The following is an 18564-nucleotide window of genomic DNA, read 5'->3' on the forward strand; positions in this document are numbered from 1 at the left end:
GGCGATAATGAAGGCGCGTGTGATTTGGCTAAAAGAAGAGTGCAGGACACTGTTCTCAAAAAGAAGTATCCTGCAACAGTATTTGAACGTATTACACTCTGAACTTATTTATAAACTCCACCAGATAGAATTTGACATTTTTATGACCAAGTTAGGTCTATAATTAGTGATTTCATATGCCGGAAGTACCAAACTCAACTCAAGAAACTTAGGGCATTAACTCCGAAACAACAACATATCATACACAGCGAATCAGTCGAACCAGATATCCAGTTCAGTGAATCATTAACTTGACCAAAGTAGAATTTGACAAAGAGGAAATTTCAACAGTGTCCAAGGGGCCGAAATATACACCAACAATAATTAGTAAAAATAGTTTGGATACGTTGACAACAGATACAGCTATTGCATTGAAACAGACAGATAATAGAGATGTAGGGGTATACAAGATAAAAGAAGTAATTCAGAACCATCCATTCTCTTTATCAAACAGTAGAGAAACAGGCATAATAAAAATGATCTTGTTTTCACGAAAGCTGATAAATCGAATGACATCGTTATCCTTGAACGAGAAACATATGTTCAGAAAATTGAGTCAGTCATTCGAAATGAAAACCTTACTGTCATCAAGAAAGAAGATCCTGTGAAAAATAGTCAAAATGAACTGAAAAATTTCCTAAAATCATTATCACGGAATCAAAGAAACGGAGAATCACCATCATGAACCCCTCTTGCCCTAAACTATATGGCCTAATAAAAACACATAATGAGGATAACCCCATAAGACCGGTAGTTTCGTATATAAATAGTCCGGTAGGAGAACTAGGAATATGTCTTAACAAGTTGTTAAAAAATATCACCAATTTCGTCCCATTCGTCACATTTAACGCTGAATAGGTGTTGCTAACAAATTTCAATCATACATTCTGGAGGCTGTGAAGGCCTTTCAACGCTGCCTCCCATACACATGCCGTGGAAATTGTAGACTTAGTTCAGCATTATGTTGAAAAGTATCAAATGTTTAAACATAATGTGGCCTTTCTGCACCGTTGATTGTACGTCAATATGTAGACTAATATTTTCCTTGGCATGAAATTGATAAAAAGAGCCCTCCACGACCATCAGACTCGTCATACTTTGATTTCTGTTTGTATAGATGTCCGAAAAGTTGACTATACAGAAATACGGAAATGCTTCAAAAGGTGCGAAAACGTTTGAACATTTAGTCAAATAATACGCAGGTTAACACCTGAACAAGTTGAAATTCACACACATTTCACTCAGTGTCACCTTTTTATTGAGGGTAAAATTGAAGGAGTCAGTGTTTTTCTATAAAATGTTAACGCAGTTCCTGATAATGCCTGTTTCGTTTTCATACATCCACACTCTATAAGATATATTAGGATATATAGTCCAATTGACTGTAAGGTGTTATATTTCATATAAATTATAAACAAGTCGCTCACCGAAAAAGAACCGACTCCGCAAAGCCCCTAACGTAAACATTATACCGCGCAACATCCGGTTTGTATATGTGCAAGCCACGTTAGATGTATTTACCAGATGTACTGAATGCCATAAAAATAACAGATTGTGTATTTTGAGTTCTTGTTGAAACGCGAGAAGCTCCGAGCAGTTATACAGAATGTTTAGACGTCTGACAATCAAATTCGCGAGCGGTTCATGTAATATTGGCAGCAACTCAAACATTTACTTAATATTTCATTTCGAGATAATGAAGTACGAAGATATCTCCATTAAAAACATTCAGTTATAATGGACTCTTTGATTTATGCGTGTTGCAATCCTAGCTCGGATTTATCGGGATTTCAATTTGGAACGAAAGTAAATGTCTGGTTTTCATCTTATAAATGTACGGGGTGTTACAAGCTAGGTTGACTGTCTTTGATCATTGACTCACTTTTCAAACTAAAACTTGCTGAGTTTTGCAAGTATTGGGTTGCGGAATGGAGAGCAATTCAGGTATCGGATGTCTGCTTCCTTGTAACTTCGCTGGATAAGGGATGACTCGTGGTGCTGTTATTCCCTTATCGAATGGTATCCCAATTGTGACTTTATTCTAATGAGTGTGAAAGTCTTGGAAAGTCTTGTCAATACAGGACTTTGTTCTGATGGATTCCCATTTTTTAGCTATTCGTGGGATCCTTTTTGGACCCTGAAGAAATCAATTAATCCTACCCTGAGTCTGAAAAGAAGATGGACATCGACTAAACAACCTCTTTCCTGTCACGATAGACACAGAGCTCCTCAGTCCTCTAACTACAGATCCTGCTAATTAATCTAGGAGGCTAAGTGGTGAAGCAAGAAAGCGCCTCCTCAACTGACAAATATCTTAAGGATCTGCCTTGAAAAAATTCTATACCAAGAGGAAAGGAAACGAAGGCATCCTACGCAGTTTGGCTAATACAAAAAAGTCCGGTACAGCTGAATCTAATGTATTGTTGTAGAGTTGACTCACAGACGCCCTCAAATTGGAATATTGATGCGGTCATTGAGGTGGGAATCTTGCACCTTGAACGAAGGATATCAATATCGATTGGTCAACTGTAATCTCTTCAGGATGCCATTATAGTTGCCTTGAGGATATTTGTGAAGATGGTCCAGAGCTGCACATTTCGAACTGGATGGCTACAGATTCTCTACAACCATGAGAAGGCCTGCGTCCCAAGCCACTCATCTATGTTACTTACCTACCTAGTCTCGAACTGATCGCCGATAAAATCCCTACAAGGATGGTTTGAAAAGTTTCGACCTAACAAAGATACAATACAAGACAATGAAGAGGCAATTACGAAGGTGATTGCATCTTCATTTGACGAAAATGTATGTCCTTCGAGCGCAATTTTTAGATGAGGAAACAAAAAGAAGTTACTTGGGGCTAGATCTGATTGGTAAGGTGGATGGTCAAGCACCAAATAAATGTGCTGGATTCATTTCGTTGAATTTTAATGGGTGTGAGGAATAATTACCCCTCGGGGGTTGTAGTGTTTGCTTTTAGAACTATCTAAATATTTACCTACAGGGTGTGGCAATCATATAAAAAAAACGTTTGACTTAGTACTGAGATCAATAAACTCACGCAATCAACAATTTCGCACAATCAACGTGCTATTTATAATATTTATATCATTAGGCGCAATGAATTTCCAATCTTTTGAAATTATTACTGAGTTTGGATACAAACTTTGTATTATTGAATATATGAAGTCGTTGAAAATGAAGCTGATAATCGTTCGAAATCCATTTGTTTCATCTAGCGGTTGCATTTGTTTTGATATCTGACAAGCGGATAACATTTATTTACACGCCGGAACGCCATGCTTCCGAGCGGCAAAAAGGATGATATTTCAGTGCATTACCGGCTGTATGTTTTCACCAAATTGATATTTACTTCCCTAATCCGTGTAACTTTTTCATGAAGTTTTGATATAAAATAAAGTACTGGCATTATTTCAAATGTTGCAAAATAGTAACGAATATGGTTTTTGCTAACTATAAAAGTTAGATGAATACGCAGAGCAATTCACGAGAACTGAATTATTTCAACTAATCGCGGTCAGATACATGCAAGGTGTACTTAATTGGTTCGTTTGGAACAATATCATACAAGTTGACACACCCAAAAAAACGTTGAGGATTACGGAGTGACCACGAATACAAACAAAATGATAATTATGGTAATAGAAACAAACATATATGAAAATAAAAAAACATGTTAGCACTTCTAAATGATTACGGAGATAGATCAAAAATATCGAAAACAAAAAATCCATACATATATTACAAGGAGACTGATCCTTGTCTGTACATAAAAAATATTCAAGAAAAACTATCACTAGGAGTAACTATTAACGAAATAGAAGCAGAGCAAAATAATGTTTAATTATATCTGTGAATATATGCTTTTGAACTCACAGAGAACAATCACGATGAATGTCATATTTATAAACTACCTCTTTTCCTAGAAGTGATATTTTAATGTATTTGGTTTTTGAAAATCTACCTGTTTTACCAGAATTGATCATTTAATTATAGATGAATCAATTATAGTTTTCATTAGCCAGTGAAGGCAGGAATTTCTTACGATCATTCACGTAGAATTTTTTTTTCTTATAAAATTTTACCTCTTGTAAGTTTATAGAGTATGACATACATAAGATGAATACGTCCCTGTATTTTAGTCATTTTTGAAAGCAGATATTTGATTTTGCGATCTCGCGAAAAGAGTAAATTCTCAATATTTTGCTTCGTGTTGGAGATACCGAAATGAGTTATTTGAAAGAGTTGCTTGGAAATCGATTTAATCTTACATACCGAATTTCAACGCAAAATTCCAACTTCATATTCAAGTCCGATTTTCAAATAATGATTCTAAATAAAAAGCTACGAAAATAATAAATTCGTTATAATGTAGGAATAAAAATCAAAAACCTAATAAACATGAATACATGTATTTACTTTATTTTGACTATTTTATCATTTCTGTGGCTTCTTATTCAGAACCTTTAATTAAAAATTGGACTTGAATATGAAAATTACAAAAAATTCAAATTCCGAATTTTGGTTGAAATTTGATAAGTAGGGTGAAAATCGATTAGATTTTTAAGCAATTTTTTCAAATAATTTATTTCTCTGCTTTTGAAAATGACTAAAATACAGTGGTGTCTTCATCTTAAGTATGTCACATATATTTTTGAAGTACGCGTCGATATATTTAAAAATATTGACAAATTTTATAAAAATTCCAATAATGATGCACTGAATACAAGGCAAAAAATGTGTTGTGGACCCGATCATTGGTTGTTACTGATTCACCGAGTGTTTTCACGAGGAGGCGTTAAATTTCTGATGCAGAGTTATCTTCGAACACATTTTTATTGTTCTCTTTGTTAATTTGTGCACAAGTGTTAGGAAACATTTCCTATTAATATCAGCAAAAACAACAAAAACCTTGTATTTGGGACGAAAAACGCGATGTGAAAAATAAAACTGAGTAAAAAATTACGGATTTTATGAGTCTTCTTCTCTGAAAACAACAAAAAGCACCGAATAAATTGAAGAAGAACTCAGTTGTTCTTCTAGAAAAGGGTATTCGAAAACATATGAAGAATTTCCCTGGATCGGCTAGCATGGAAGATAACCTTTTTTCTGTCATTATTTTACCTACAAGGAATAACGAAATGATGCTGCATATTTCTCGGGTACATGATTTGATGATGTCTAACAATAGGCGTAAATGAGCAGGCTTTTCATTCCATTGATGGTCAGTTGCGACTGATCATCGGTTGTATATGAAACACGGAAAAATAATTTTCATCAAACATTATCGGTGTACACTGGACCTAATCTGCAAATTGTACCCCATTCTGAAATTAAAACAAATAATTTTATCATGTAGAAGCGAACTAGCGCGAAACCTGTTATTCCTAATTAATTGCATCCATTTCATTCATTTCTTTTTGTGAAAATTTCAGGCCTCGCGTTAATATTGCAAGGGCAATAATTCAGAAATATTATATCCGATTGAAATTAATTGAAAGGCGTTTGTAAAATGAAACAGAACATTCACAATGAAAAACAAGGGGTGAACGTGTTCTTCATTAAAGCGATGAAAACTATACCATGTAACTTTGGCAATGAATATAATTTACAACCAAGGCAAAAATATATAACCTAGTACTAAATATATAAATTGGTAGGGATTTGCAACAGTATTGATTTCCAACTGAAGCTTTCACTAAATGAATTTATGTAGAGGTAAAATTATATGATAATGATTGGTAAAATGGAAAGATCAAAATATGTATTCAGAAAATTTATTAAAAAATAGCATGCCTATGTAAAAAGAGTACCTTGTAACATGCATCGAGTTTCATAAAGACACTTAATTATTAGTTAATTCAAAACAGTGTTTCTTTCATATTTTACTCGGAAAACCTTGTGTGTATGCACAAAGGGTTCTTTTCACAAAGTAATTATTTTCCTTCTATCCTCAATACTAGCCCGTGCTTATTACAGCGTCCTACACAATTTGAAATGTCGTGAAAGTGCTTTTTGCAATGCTTACAGGATCAAACATGAATCTTCTTTGAGATTCACAAACAAAAGGCTCTTGCCAGAGAATCTCATCATTATCCATCAAGCTCGTTCAATAAAATTAGGCCATCTGGAGAATCTGATTCTTGGGAATTCTTTCAAAATCAACTTCCGAAAACTAATAAACCAACCCCGAAGCGTTTTTCTGCAACCCGATATAAATTCTAATCGATATTACAATACGCAATGACTATTATGATTATTATAAAATTAATATCGCTGGAGTTCTTTCCCACCACCAAATGTTATTTTTAATACCTCGACACGTGTTTCGATCACCGATGAAGATGATCACTTGCTGATCGAAACACGTGTCGAGGTGTTAAAAATAACGATTTACAGTTGGGAAAGAACTCCAGTAATATTCATTACTATACCAAAGGTTCCAAACAGCGCATCATAAGTATTACAAAATTAATAATTTTTTTGAAAAAGTTACATGCTAGATGAAGAAATCAATTATATTCAGCTGAACTGACTTCACAAGCCATATACATTTTAGAACAAACACTTTCTAACGGAAGACACTCCTATTGAGGCAATATCGTTCACTTGAGATTTAATCACCTATCTTTGAAGGAATAGTGACATTGAAAATTTTAATAAGCATATATAAGTTACAAATAAAGTGTTGAAAAAACTTTGTACACATCAGAATAGAAATTCAGTATCTTGAGGCGAGTTTCGCTAACCAAGTTAAAGTAAAAGTTTTCATCTTCTGAAGATGTTCATAGGGTTAGTGAAACATACCTTATTTGATGATTTGATAATAATGGCTAATTGTCAGTCATAGCTTTCCCAGATAAAAAACACCGTTCTGGTGATTTGGACTATATGCTAGATATTTCCGTTTTTGTATCCGGCAAAAGAACAGCTTTTAATCCAGACTACCTCAAATCCTGCGATAGTGCGCAGGATGGGCTCATGGTGTAAAGAACACTCGATGTCGATCAATCCCAAGAAGACTGAGATGGTCCTTTTCACCAGGAAAATAATTTTATCGGGTTTAAAACCTTCCGAAATCTTCAAAAGCAAACTAAACTTCTCTGAAGAGGTGAAATATCTTGGTACTATCCTCGACAGGAAGCTAACATGGAACTCTCACCAACAGAGTAGAGCAAAAAGAGCATATGTGGCTCATGAGCAATGTCGGAGGACAGTGGGACGCGCATGGCGTCTTTCACCCCGTGTGGTCGCCTGGATCTTCACTGCAATAATAAGACCTATGTTAACGTACCAAGCCATTGCATGGGGACCGAAAGTTCTACAAGCAACGGCCATCCAAAAATTATATCAAATACAGCGACTGGCTTGTTTAAACATTACAGGAGCCATGAGAACAATACCAACCGCGGCAATGGAATTATTTACGGGTCTGACCCCTCTGGACCTGGACGTCAAGGAGGTTGCGTTAATGGCCATGTTACGATTGCGCACGGCTGGTGTAAACCTCGAAGTAGGAATGGGTCAATTGAGGCTGAGCCTATGGCGAGAAGCGCTTATTGCGCAACCTCTGCTGCAGGCAACCAGTGATGCAATTGAAATCATGTTTGTGTTCAATAAACCCTACAAAATACAAATAAAACAGAACACAGAGTCAGATACTACAAATGCAATACGCATATATATAGACGGCTCAAAAACCAAAGAAGGCTCAGGATGTGGAGTGTACTCCAGATCACTAAGCCTAAGGATTAAGTGGCAAAAACATAACAACCTGCACTGACAGCGGACATGCTCTATTAGCCTTGAACAGACAACGTGTTACCTCGGGGCTAGGACTAGAGTTCCACCAAGATTTAGCCAAAGCCTTGGTTTCAAATCAATCAAAAATGCACAGAAATACATATGTGGTGTTTACATCGTAATAAACTTATGAATAAAAAGACAAGACGGCCCTTTAAGACCGCGAGGTTGAGCATGGGCACAATTTTTGTCTAGTTGTTTTACAAGTCATATACAAGTCAATTAATCATCATCAATCGAAATCGATTAAAAACATTAGAGATCGGAGAAAAAAAAAGGGGAGAGAAATATAATATATTCAAAGTTTCTGTATTTGAAGTTTACATTTAACAATTCATTTCAATTCACTTATCCTCAATTTGATAAGGAATAAATGGTTGGTGTATCTTTTAACTAGAAGTTGTCTCAAAAATGCTATGAACAATGTTCCTATCAAGTTGTTTAATGTATTTCTTAAAGATATTTTTGATCATCCGAAGTGAGTTTATTGTTTTCATGTATACCTTATATATTTCAGGTAACATGTTGAAACATTTCCCGGCCAGACATGTGTAACTACGTTGACCGGCTGTTTTTTTAGCAATTTGGACACGCATCATATTATTTGTTTTATTACTTGTTTTATAACTATGCCCTGGAATTTCCAAAAATGTTTTGTTCCTGTAAATATAGGTCAGTATACTATGCATGAAAAGTTGCCTTACATCCATAACATTTGACTCTCTAAAAATAAGATCCGAAGAATAGCTAGATTTTTTGTCATATATAATTTTGAGGAGTTTTTCTGCAATATATCTACCTTTTTTAAATGACTATGAGCTCGGTAGATAATAACATTGAAGGTAATCGAATTGCAGTCTCTTTAGCCAAAGAAGCGGCTGGACTAAGAATTTTAGGACTAGCCAAATGTTACACCCATGCTCAATCCCTAAAGAGATGGGATGGAATCAAAGCAAGCAATTTTGCCAGGATCACCCTTGGCGACCCTGGGAAGCTGGCGCCGACCAGGCTGGCGCCGACCAGGCGCCAGCTTCCCAGGGCGATGACCAGGAAAAATCTACGCCTAACAGTAGGATGTCTGACTGGCCACTGTCAACTAAGGAACCACCTCCATAATATGGGGCTATTGGACACACCTCTATGCAGGATGTGTGATCAAGAAGATGAGACTGTCAGGCATGTCCTATGCGAGTGCCCGGAGTTATCGTCAATAAGAGAGTGTGTGTTCGGCGAGTCTGTCGATATAAAGGAGATGTCTCCCAGTGACCTGTCCACCTTCCTGGAAAGGACAGGATGGACAATGATCTAGGAGGACAACTCCTCGGGAGAATGTTCAATGTGGCCTAAGTGCTTTGGGCTTACACTCAACCTCCCTACTCTACAGATACAGAAGAGCCAAGTGGAAAAACTATTACTTACTCATTATTAGGTTTGATTTATTTAATAGATGGTTTATTCAGATTATCTATCGATCTGGATTTGAATATTTTTCAGATTTTCAGTAGGGAAGCTTGAACTACCAATAAATTTGAAGAAACACTGATTGTCTCCACAAATAATGTACGAGTATTTCGAAGAATCTTTATAGTATTTATAATTTCCTTTTCAGTTTAAATGAATCCTTTTTGGAGGTTGCATATAGATAGATTTAGCAATTTCATTAAAAGAAAAAATTATTAACATGCATTTAGAAAATTTGATGAGCTCTACAATTTAATGAAAAATCATACACTTGGTTACAACTTTCCATGAACCACTGGCAAAAAGTCATGCGGCGTTCAAAATCTTATGGTCTAAGTTGATGAACTACCAAGAACTCCTTATCCCTATTCGATTTATATAATTTTGGCCTTTTCTTTTCAAATCGATCACCATCAATTACGTTGTGTCGCAATCTTGTGAAAATGTCCCTAAAAGGTTTTCATAATTCTCTCGAATAATAAAAACCACTAAGTGAAAAGCGTTCTTCCCGCTTAAATCAAAATTTGACAGCTATCATTAAAGATTTGCATTTTGTTTTATTGCCACATCGTTCAAAGTGTACTTTTCAAAGTCTACATGAAAAAACCCAAAAAGACACTATTAGTTGTCAAAGATGACTCTAGCAAAATATCGCTATAATGTGCTACATTTTTGGAAAGGTAATTTTAAGCTCTATTGAAATATGCAGGAATATACAGGGGGTCTCATTGAAAAAAAAAAAAAGGTTTTTGATCAATAACCATTAAAATTTCATTTGAACAAATGAGTATTTCACAGCATTTAGTTCTACGTAGAAAAGTGCTTTGGAAATATTTTCATAGAAATGATGGTAGATATCGATATGCGGTCTTCACCACTGAGTCAGTTTTCATTTATCAATTTATTAATTTGTTCACGTTTCATTCACGTTGATATCAAAAGTAAATGCATTCGGTTGATTGAATATATTTGTATCAGTTTTATAAATTCTGAAATATATTCAACAAAATTTAATTTACGTCAAATGAAAGTTGTCATTAAACCTTTTGATTGAAATTTTTTGATGATAATAAATTTTAATGCTTAAATTATGTTGCTTGTAAATTTAAAGTTTGTGACTGATTTGCCAGGAATAACACGACATTTTTTATAAATATTTTGTTCCAAAGCAAATTGAAATAACTGACCCAATAAATTTGTATCAATTTGTGTGGGTGAATTAATGTTTCTATTCAATTATCAGGGATCTGAAATACTTTTTTTAATTCAGAGTGAACTCTCATGTACTGGCATTAGACTTATGGACTAATAATACATTGTTAGCTTGAAGGCGGATCTATTTTGAACAGCATCATCCTTAAAATGTAGCAGACGATGTTTCAAATGTCTCAAACATAAGCAAAATTTAACTAGATATACGCTATTCTTATTTTCACATCAAAAAGGACCTCTAGTGTCAGATTCTAAGGACAATGTCGGATTCGCTGTCAAACTAGCAAGTACGCATAATCAGTAACTACATACAGTTGGGACAATGAAATATTGCACATGTGTCATAAACAAATTGAATTATTTTTCACAACTGATAAACAACAAGTAAGTAAATTTATTATTGTTATCAAATATAGGTAAGTAGGTACTATTCTGATCACTCCCATATTGATTTCAATTTAAGAGCCACCGGTAAACAGCTGTTTCGGCCTATTGGGCATCGTCAGTACCGGGCAGGCGGTCTTCGATTGAAGATAAAATGTGATTAACCAAGAAAAGCATTTAATAAAAATAATAGCGAAACATGAGTAGAACCACCTATTGGTGCGACACCCAAGTCAACTTGCCAAGTTTTTATGTCAGTGTTGGTGGTTTGACCAATCAACCGACAACTGCGGTAGCACAAAATTGGGAAGCTATTCTGGAATGCATCAGAAAACGAATCCACATGTTTCTAAAAATGATATGAAATCGAAAAAAGTTAATGCAGTCAAGCTGCTGGAAAATATTTCCACCAACACTGACATGAGAACTTGTCAAGCTGACTTGGGTGTCACACCAAAAGGTGGTTCCACTTATGTCTCGCTTGCGTTTACGCAATTATTTTTATCAAGTACTGTTTTTGGTTATTCACATTTTGTCTTCAATCGAGGACTGCCTGTCCGGTACTGACGATGCCCAACAGGTTGAAACAGCTGTATACCGATGGCTCTTAAACTGAAATCAATGCGTGAATGGTCAGAATGGTATTAGTGGATGTCAGCACCAGCCACATCGTTTCGTTTTCGTTAATTTTTGCCAGTTTGTGGACTTATATCGAATGTATAAATTGATGACGTATGCACCTGCTCTGATTGTTCTAACTGTAAAATGACGTGTATACGTAATATTTTTGCAAAAATGTTTGAAAATATGAAAATTCCTTGAATTTTCTGTACTACTTTTCTTGAGTTTATCTGTGTAGCAGAAAAATTCTTTGGAAAAATCTATATAATCCAGTCCGGTTGACTGGAAAACGCTGGGTTGTAGGCCCTACATTTTCTATATCAGAATACTGAGCAAAGAAATTCTCTGGTGATTTCAATACAATAAATCTCTAGTGTAGTGCTCTAGAAACTCCTGATCGCAATTAGAGAGGTTCCGCTGAATTGACCGACCATTCACTATACTGAAATATTAATTACACCAAACTATTCTGCCAATGGCTAATTCGAGTTAAATCATCTATACTGAATTAAACTTACAGTTAACGCTGAGTGCTACGATGGAAATCAATTTTTTGTTATCGGGAAGGGCTCTGTTCCATACTTCGCAGCGAAATGTAGCTTCGTCGTCTTCTTTTGTAGGGTTAATCGTGAGGGTAGCGGTGGTCGGCTGGTCCCTCGAGCCCCCATTTTTTAAAGCCGCTTCCAGAGGGTATTGGGATCCTGAAAAAAAAGGTGTGGTTGAATGATATTAATGGTTATTATATACGATAGGATTGTGGAGAAACGTATAAAATTACGATTCGCTTTATTTACTGCTGGGTGATTTATATTTGATTTTTAAAACACGCGTAAATTAATAAAATCAATTGAATTTCTTTGAGAGTTAACTGTTGTTATTTTATGACAAATATAAAGTTCAATTTCGAAGGATACAGTTGTTTTTGTAAGTTTTCTCAGCTGCGCACATATATTTTTGTCTACCTCCCACTTCAAATCGTGACTATTTATTGAAAAAAAAAGTTGTTCAACATAATAAATAGATAATGAAATTAGAATAGATTACTTATGCCTGAAAAATAGATCAAACTGCATATAGGTGCAGTTGTTTTATGTTTTGGAAAACTCTATAAGCAAATAACGGATTGTTGAAATAAAAAAAAATTGATATACTGATTTACGAATAAATTTTACCTGATTTCCAAGTAACAACAATTTAAACTGAAATAAATTCAACAGAGTGAGAATTATAAGAACGCACCTTATTAAATATTGGTGTTTGTGTGTGCTGAAAAAAATATTACTGATTATTTTTGGGTCCAAGAGCTTTCAACACTCTTCTTGATGAAATAAAAATTCAACAACCGATAGCAAAATTCAAAATAGAATTGAAAACATATGTATATGTGCGAGAGATTCACCAAATAATTGAAAAAAATGAAAAATTACAAAATTATATATATATATATATATATATATATATATTATTGTTATTATCTGTCATGTTTATGTTATCACACACAAGTCACTTCTTTGACTTTTGTGATATTGTTTGTTCAACTCTATTCTCTATTCTGAAGATGCATATAATTAAATTCGAAACGTTGGCAAGAAACCAATTGCTTTTTAAGAAAATGTGACCCTGTTACCCTTAAAAATATAAAAAATAACTGTCGACCAATCATATCGAAGTAATTTTCATGTTGGCAGGTCACATTTTTTCGATTCAAATTTTCAAGAATTTAGAGAGAAAATAACTGATGATGGCTTGCCGACTGAACAAGAATCGAGGTTTCCACAGTGATAAGAGTTTTCACAGTGATAAAAGTTTCCACAGTGATAAAAGAGACCCAAGATTCAAAGTTGGATTATATACACGAAGTTTTGACGCATGCCCAAAAAAAATTACGCTGTAAAAAATAGTGAGAAGTTAGCTTATTGCTTATTCCTTACTTTAGCTTATTCATTTTATAAACGCTCTGCCTTGAAAGTGTATATTCAACTTCCTTATTTTACTTTTTTATTCTATGTAACTTCTTTATAAACCCGCCTGAATTAAGATAACTTTATGTCACACTAATTGCCAGCTTTGTGGAGTAGTTAGTCGAACAGTAGACTAGTCGTGGGTTCAAGTCACATATACGGAAGATTTTTTAAGTGTTTCCTTCCACCCAATATTCAAAATAATTGCAATAATAACAAAAACAGGGAATCTTTTTTAACCTTTTTTTTAGTTTATGAAATTCAACGGTATTATTCTGATTCGGGAAAGCCATCACAAATGAATCCCACTTTTAAATATAGTTGTAACGAGTCATAGAAAAAGTATAGTTTTCTTTTCGTGGGAAAAGACCATTACACTCTTGAATGACCGAGTATTCGCCATATTCAAGTCCGGATTTGGAAATCTGGAGACCTTGGGGCAACGAAAGAGTGGGGGATATCTCAAAAGTTGAACTTACCGCTTGGAAAATAAAAATTTTCAAGATAGGGGGAGCGGGCAAAAATCAACGTGTTCAATAGATACAGTCGTTTAAAAACTTACACTCAAGTGATTTCCTAGAATAATTTTTAAAATGTTGCAGTCGAAAAAGGGAGAAGTTGCAAATATGAACTACAGGGTTAACCGTGATTTTTTTTTAGTTATTTTATTCATCTTCAACCCATGAGTATAAATTTATAAATTACACATAAAAAGAAGTATTGCCACTGAAATGCTCAATCAAATCGGAAATTGATAGTAAATGAAAATTTGCAATCAGGGCTTTCTGATATACCGATTACACTATTATTGTTAGTGCAAGTATTCTTAGTAAAAATGCAAACAAAATGTTTGGGAGAAAAAACATTAAATTTGGTAACCCCTCAAAATTCGGATATTTTCTTATCTTTATTATGGGGGGCCCTCTCCTGTGAAGGCCCCGAGGCAATAGCTCCACTTGCCCTACCCTAAATCCGGCCCTGTCCATATTTCTCAATCATTGAATATCAAATTTGAATTTTGAATTAGCTCAATTACTCTTTGTTATACTAGCAATGTGAATATATTAGTAAAACATCTAGAACACTTGAATATCGTATTTTAGTACACAAAAGTGATGGCATCCCGTTGGAGTCTCTAGAGAACTGTTTTGGATGCAGTCAGAAATATGGATCTCCTTTTCTGATTAGTCAGTGCAAACATGCTTAGTTGGTTGATCAATTTGGCTTGACTAGATCGTGGACTGAAGTGGCTTCAAGACGTGAGTCAACAACTCGCCACAAGAAAGTATCTGACTTCTGCATTTCCTAGGTAAGGTTAACGTAGGCTCATGATGAAAGTGGAGATCCGTGAAATAAAATTAAATGTCAGTTCGATTTTATATGACGGTCGCTTGGTTTATCATTTTCCAATCCAATTTGTTCGGGGAAAAAAGTGCATAAATGCAATCGAAAAAAATATTCACAGTCGAATCTTTTGATGCCAGCAGCAATGAAGGGTTAGACCGACCCTATACGTGCATGGAATGAAGGAAGCTGGTTATATTTTGAAAAATAAAACAACCCCGCCACTCCAGAAAATTGATTTCTCGAAATGAACTGAATTTGCCTCAAACTAGATATTTTACATTAATAAAAACTCATTTCACGAGAGTTTCGCGTACAGCTAATCTCTTAATGCAATTCTGCATCGTGAATTGACCTGAATTTTTAATATAAATTTAAATGGTAGACGGAATGCACTGGCTGTAAAATATATTAGCGAAAGCTGTGAAATTACTGAAATTTGAATGAAGATTTTATTCCATAACTCAGAACAATTATTCAAAATATGTTAATAATTTAGTAATTTCAAACTGAATGTGGCAGAAGGTTGTTGAACTTATAACTATCGTATAATGGCACAACATCTTTTTTATTTTTATTGATAAATGTGAGATTTTGATATAATTAAAATGTGCCTGAAATGCTTGAACTAATGTTTTCAATTAGATAAAGATCAATGTCGTATCCGCCAAAATAGTTACACCTTACCACGTTGTACACACATCGGAAAAGTCTAGGGATATTTTTAAAAATGGCAATAATTTTTTTTTAGATCGCTTTAGGGAAAATAAGTTGACGGGTGATTATTAAACGAATGTAACTTACAACAAAATTTATTAAATGGTCAAAAATATGGCTCTTCTTTGGCACCATGAAAAAAAATCATAATACAAAAAAAATTGGAATCAGTACAAAGTATGGCCTCCACGCTGGTTTATTACGGCCATACATCTATCGTGCATCGACAAAATGAGATTGTCAATGTCTTGTTGAGGTACATTTGCCCATTCAGCGATTAAAAGCTCTCTCAATTGAAACGTTGTGTGAATGTTCCCCATATGTGGAGTAATTCTTCGTTGAAGCATGTCCCACACATGCTCGATGGGATTCAGGTCCGGTGATTGTGCTGGCCATGGCAATACATCAACTCCTTCGTTGGTGAGCCAGTCAGTCACTAGACGCGCGACATGTGTACGAGCATTATCGTGCATTAGGTGGAAGTTTTCACCAACAGCACCAGCAAAAGGACGGACAATGGTAAGTGATGGCGTTCCATGTTAAAGCACAATATTTCCAGTTTAATTGCTGAGCAAGAACTGCATAGAATGTACAAACTCGACACTTTCAGATTATTCATTTTAGCCGAAAATCTACAATTTGTAAAAAACTTGATAAAAGATTAGTTACCGTTTTTGCAGGCTTTGTTCAACCCATAGAAATCTACAGGGTGGTCGAGTGTACCAATTTAATCGAAATTAAACGACCTCATGCATTTATTTTTGTGATATTTAGTATGTTATAAAAATATCCCTAGACTTTTCCGATGTGTGTATATGATCATTGTTCTGAACATAATAACAGGCGTAGTAAGCTATCCTTAAAAGAGAAACATATTCCATAGCAGATTTTTTTCAGACCTATAAAAACACACTATGTGATGATTTTTTTATATCTTGAAACCAGCGTTTTCGTATATTGGTGACAACCGTATGAAAATCCGTTCAGTAGTTTGAGTTCAGCGCTTTAGGGGTTTTATAATAGGTGGTGATTGTAGAACTCACAGTAGATGTGTCTAATATAAAAAAGTGTTCCCACTATTCAGAGTTTTCGTTACATTAATGAATAGATTGTTACAAAAAATCAGTATTAGGACTACATTAACATAAGGATAACCTCATACAATTTTTTCACATGATTAATAATTTACCTGAGAATACTGAGGGCACTTCAAAATATTATGTTAGAGGTTTGGATTTCCATTGTCTGAAAAATAGATTTGACACCAGATAACAAATGAAATACTAAAAACGCTGGGACCGAAATATAGGAATAAGTTGAATAAAAAAATTAAAAACAAAGTTTCTTGCAATTTATCCGAATATTTTTATAAAGTCATAAATTTCAAATATGTTAACACGTTTTGGATAATGAACGTCCGATCCTCTGGTATTCACCAAAAACAACATTATCAATCAACCACATTACAAGACAAAATATCATTTTCGTGCATTACAATTTTAATCAAAAAAATATAAGAAGTCAAAGAGTCAAAGACATTTTCCCATCAAATGCTAATAGGATTAATTTTCTGATCAATGAAGAACCGATTGAGAGGAGTTGAGAAGAAAATATAACTATTATCATGACATAATGAATTTGGCTGAACTAGTAAAAACTTGATTGCAGTAAATCGAGCATCGGCCGGAATATAAATGCAAAAATATCAATCTATATGCAAATGGCTATTCAATATTTACGCCAAAAACGTATTATATCTGTTCTTGTTTCGCGACAATCGTGTAATTCGTTTGGTAAACAAAGGAATCCCGGTTAGGATATAATGCAATATTCCACGGATTACTCAGCTTTACAAGAATAATTTCTTCTTCGCGTTTCCAGCAGCTCCTTTCCCACAGAAACAATGTGAAGAACATGACGGGAAGTCGCTTGTTTGAGGATATTCTTAGGAAGTGAGTAATCACTGCGTGGCATTAATTGAAACTCAGCCGAGTTCAAAGATTGTATACTGGTACGTTTGTATTCGTATTTAATTTCACTGGAAAATCTCAGACTAAATCTACTATATTCAGCTTGGGAGGATCTCCCAAGATCCATTCGTGATTGGATAGACTCAACCACCTCTGAGATGAATATGAACTTTGAATGATATGGTACAGTATTTCATTCGTGAAAAAATATTATTAGGCTATTCCCGAAAGTTTTGGACCAGGGATGAAGCCTTCAAAAATGGTAAAAAGTGAAAGAAAATAATAGTAGGATGTAATAAAGTTGTAGGTAATAAAGGGAACTACAACTTTTGAAATTTATGTGAAAAATTCACATTTTTATTTTTTTCCAGAAAAATTTTTCTACGCAATTTGGTGAAAACTTACTTTTATTTAAAATATTTATTTTTTCACCTTATTTTGACTTGATACCAAAAAAGCACCCTAATTTTCAATCGAAAATTCTTGCTTCAAAATATCAGGTATTTATAAATAACAATATTAACGTTTTTGAAAATATTATAATTAATAACGTAATCAGAATGAAGTATCTAAATTCAATGGTACGATTTACATGTATATTTATATTTTATGAGATTTTCTTTGACATGAATTCAATTAGAATTAAATGAATGAACTTTTTAAGTGAATAAAATTGCAGCAATCACATTTTTTTGATGAAATTGTACATAATGACAAAACAATCGAATTAGAGTTTTTTTCGATTTTTTGCATTTCCTGATTATATTTACTAGAGTAATTTATATTTATTTACACCATCAGAAAGTAGAGGTTTCAACAAGCAAAAAGGACACAGGCTTTTTGAAAAAAGCTGATATTTTGACGTAAGAATTTTTGATTGAAAATGAGGGTGCTTTTTAGATATTAAGTTAAAATAAGGTGAACATTAAATAAAGTACACTGTATTTGAGACATAAAACGATTTTTTGTGAAAGAGATGAAGATAAATAACCAAAAACTTGGTTATTTGAATTTTTCACACACATTTTGAG

At 34.2% G+C, this 18564-nt stretch overlaps 1 protein-coding gene across 1 annotated transcript in view; it reads right to left on the bottom strand.

Moving 5' to 3' along the window:
- The window catches only part of ed (hemicentin protein echinoid), a 263620-nt gene that overhangs the window by 23229 nt on the left and 221827 nt on the right, over window positions 1–18564 (bottom strand). The window contains exon 4 of the mRNA XM_023156390.2: window positions 12060–12242. Coding sequence (XP_023012158.2) covers window positions 12060–12242 — 183 coding nt within the window. The remainder of the gene's footprint in view (window positions 1–12059; window positions 12243–18564) is intronic.

This window comes from Leptinotarsa decemlineata, unplaced genomic scaffold (assembly GCF_025532065.1).
Source record: "Leptinotarsa decemlineata unplaced genomic scaffold, Ldec_3_MD MMD2_tig00026294_RagTag_RagTag, whole genome shotgun sequence".
NCBI lineage: Eukaryota > Metazoa > Arthropoda > Insecta > Coleoptera > Chrysomelidae > Leptinotarsa > Leptinotarsa decemlineata.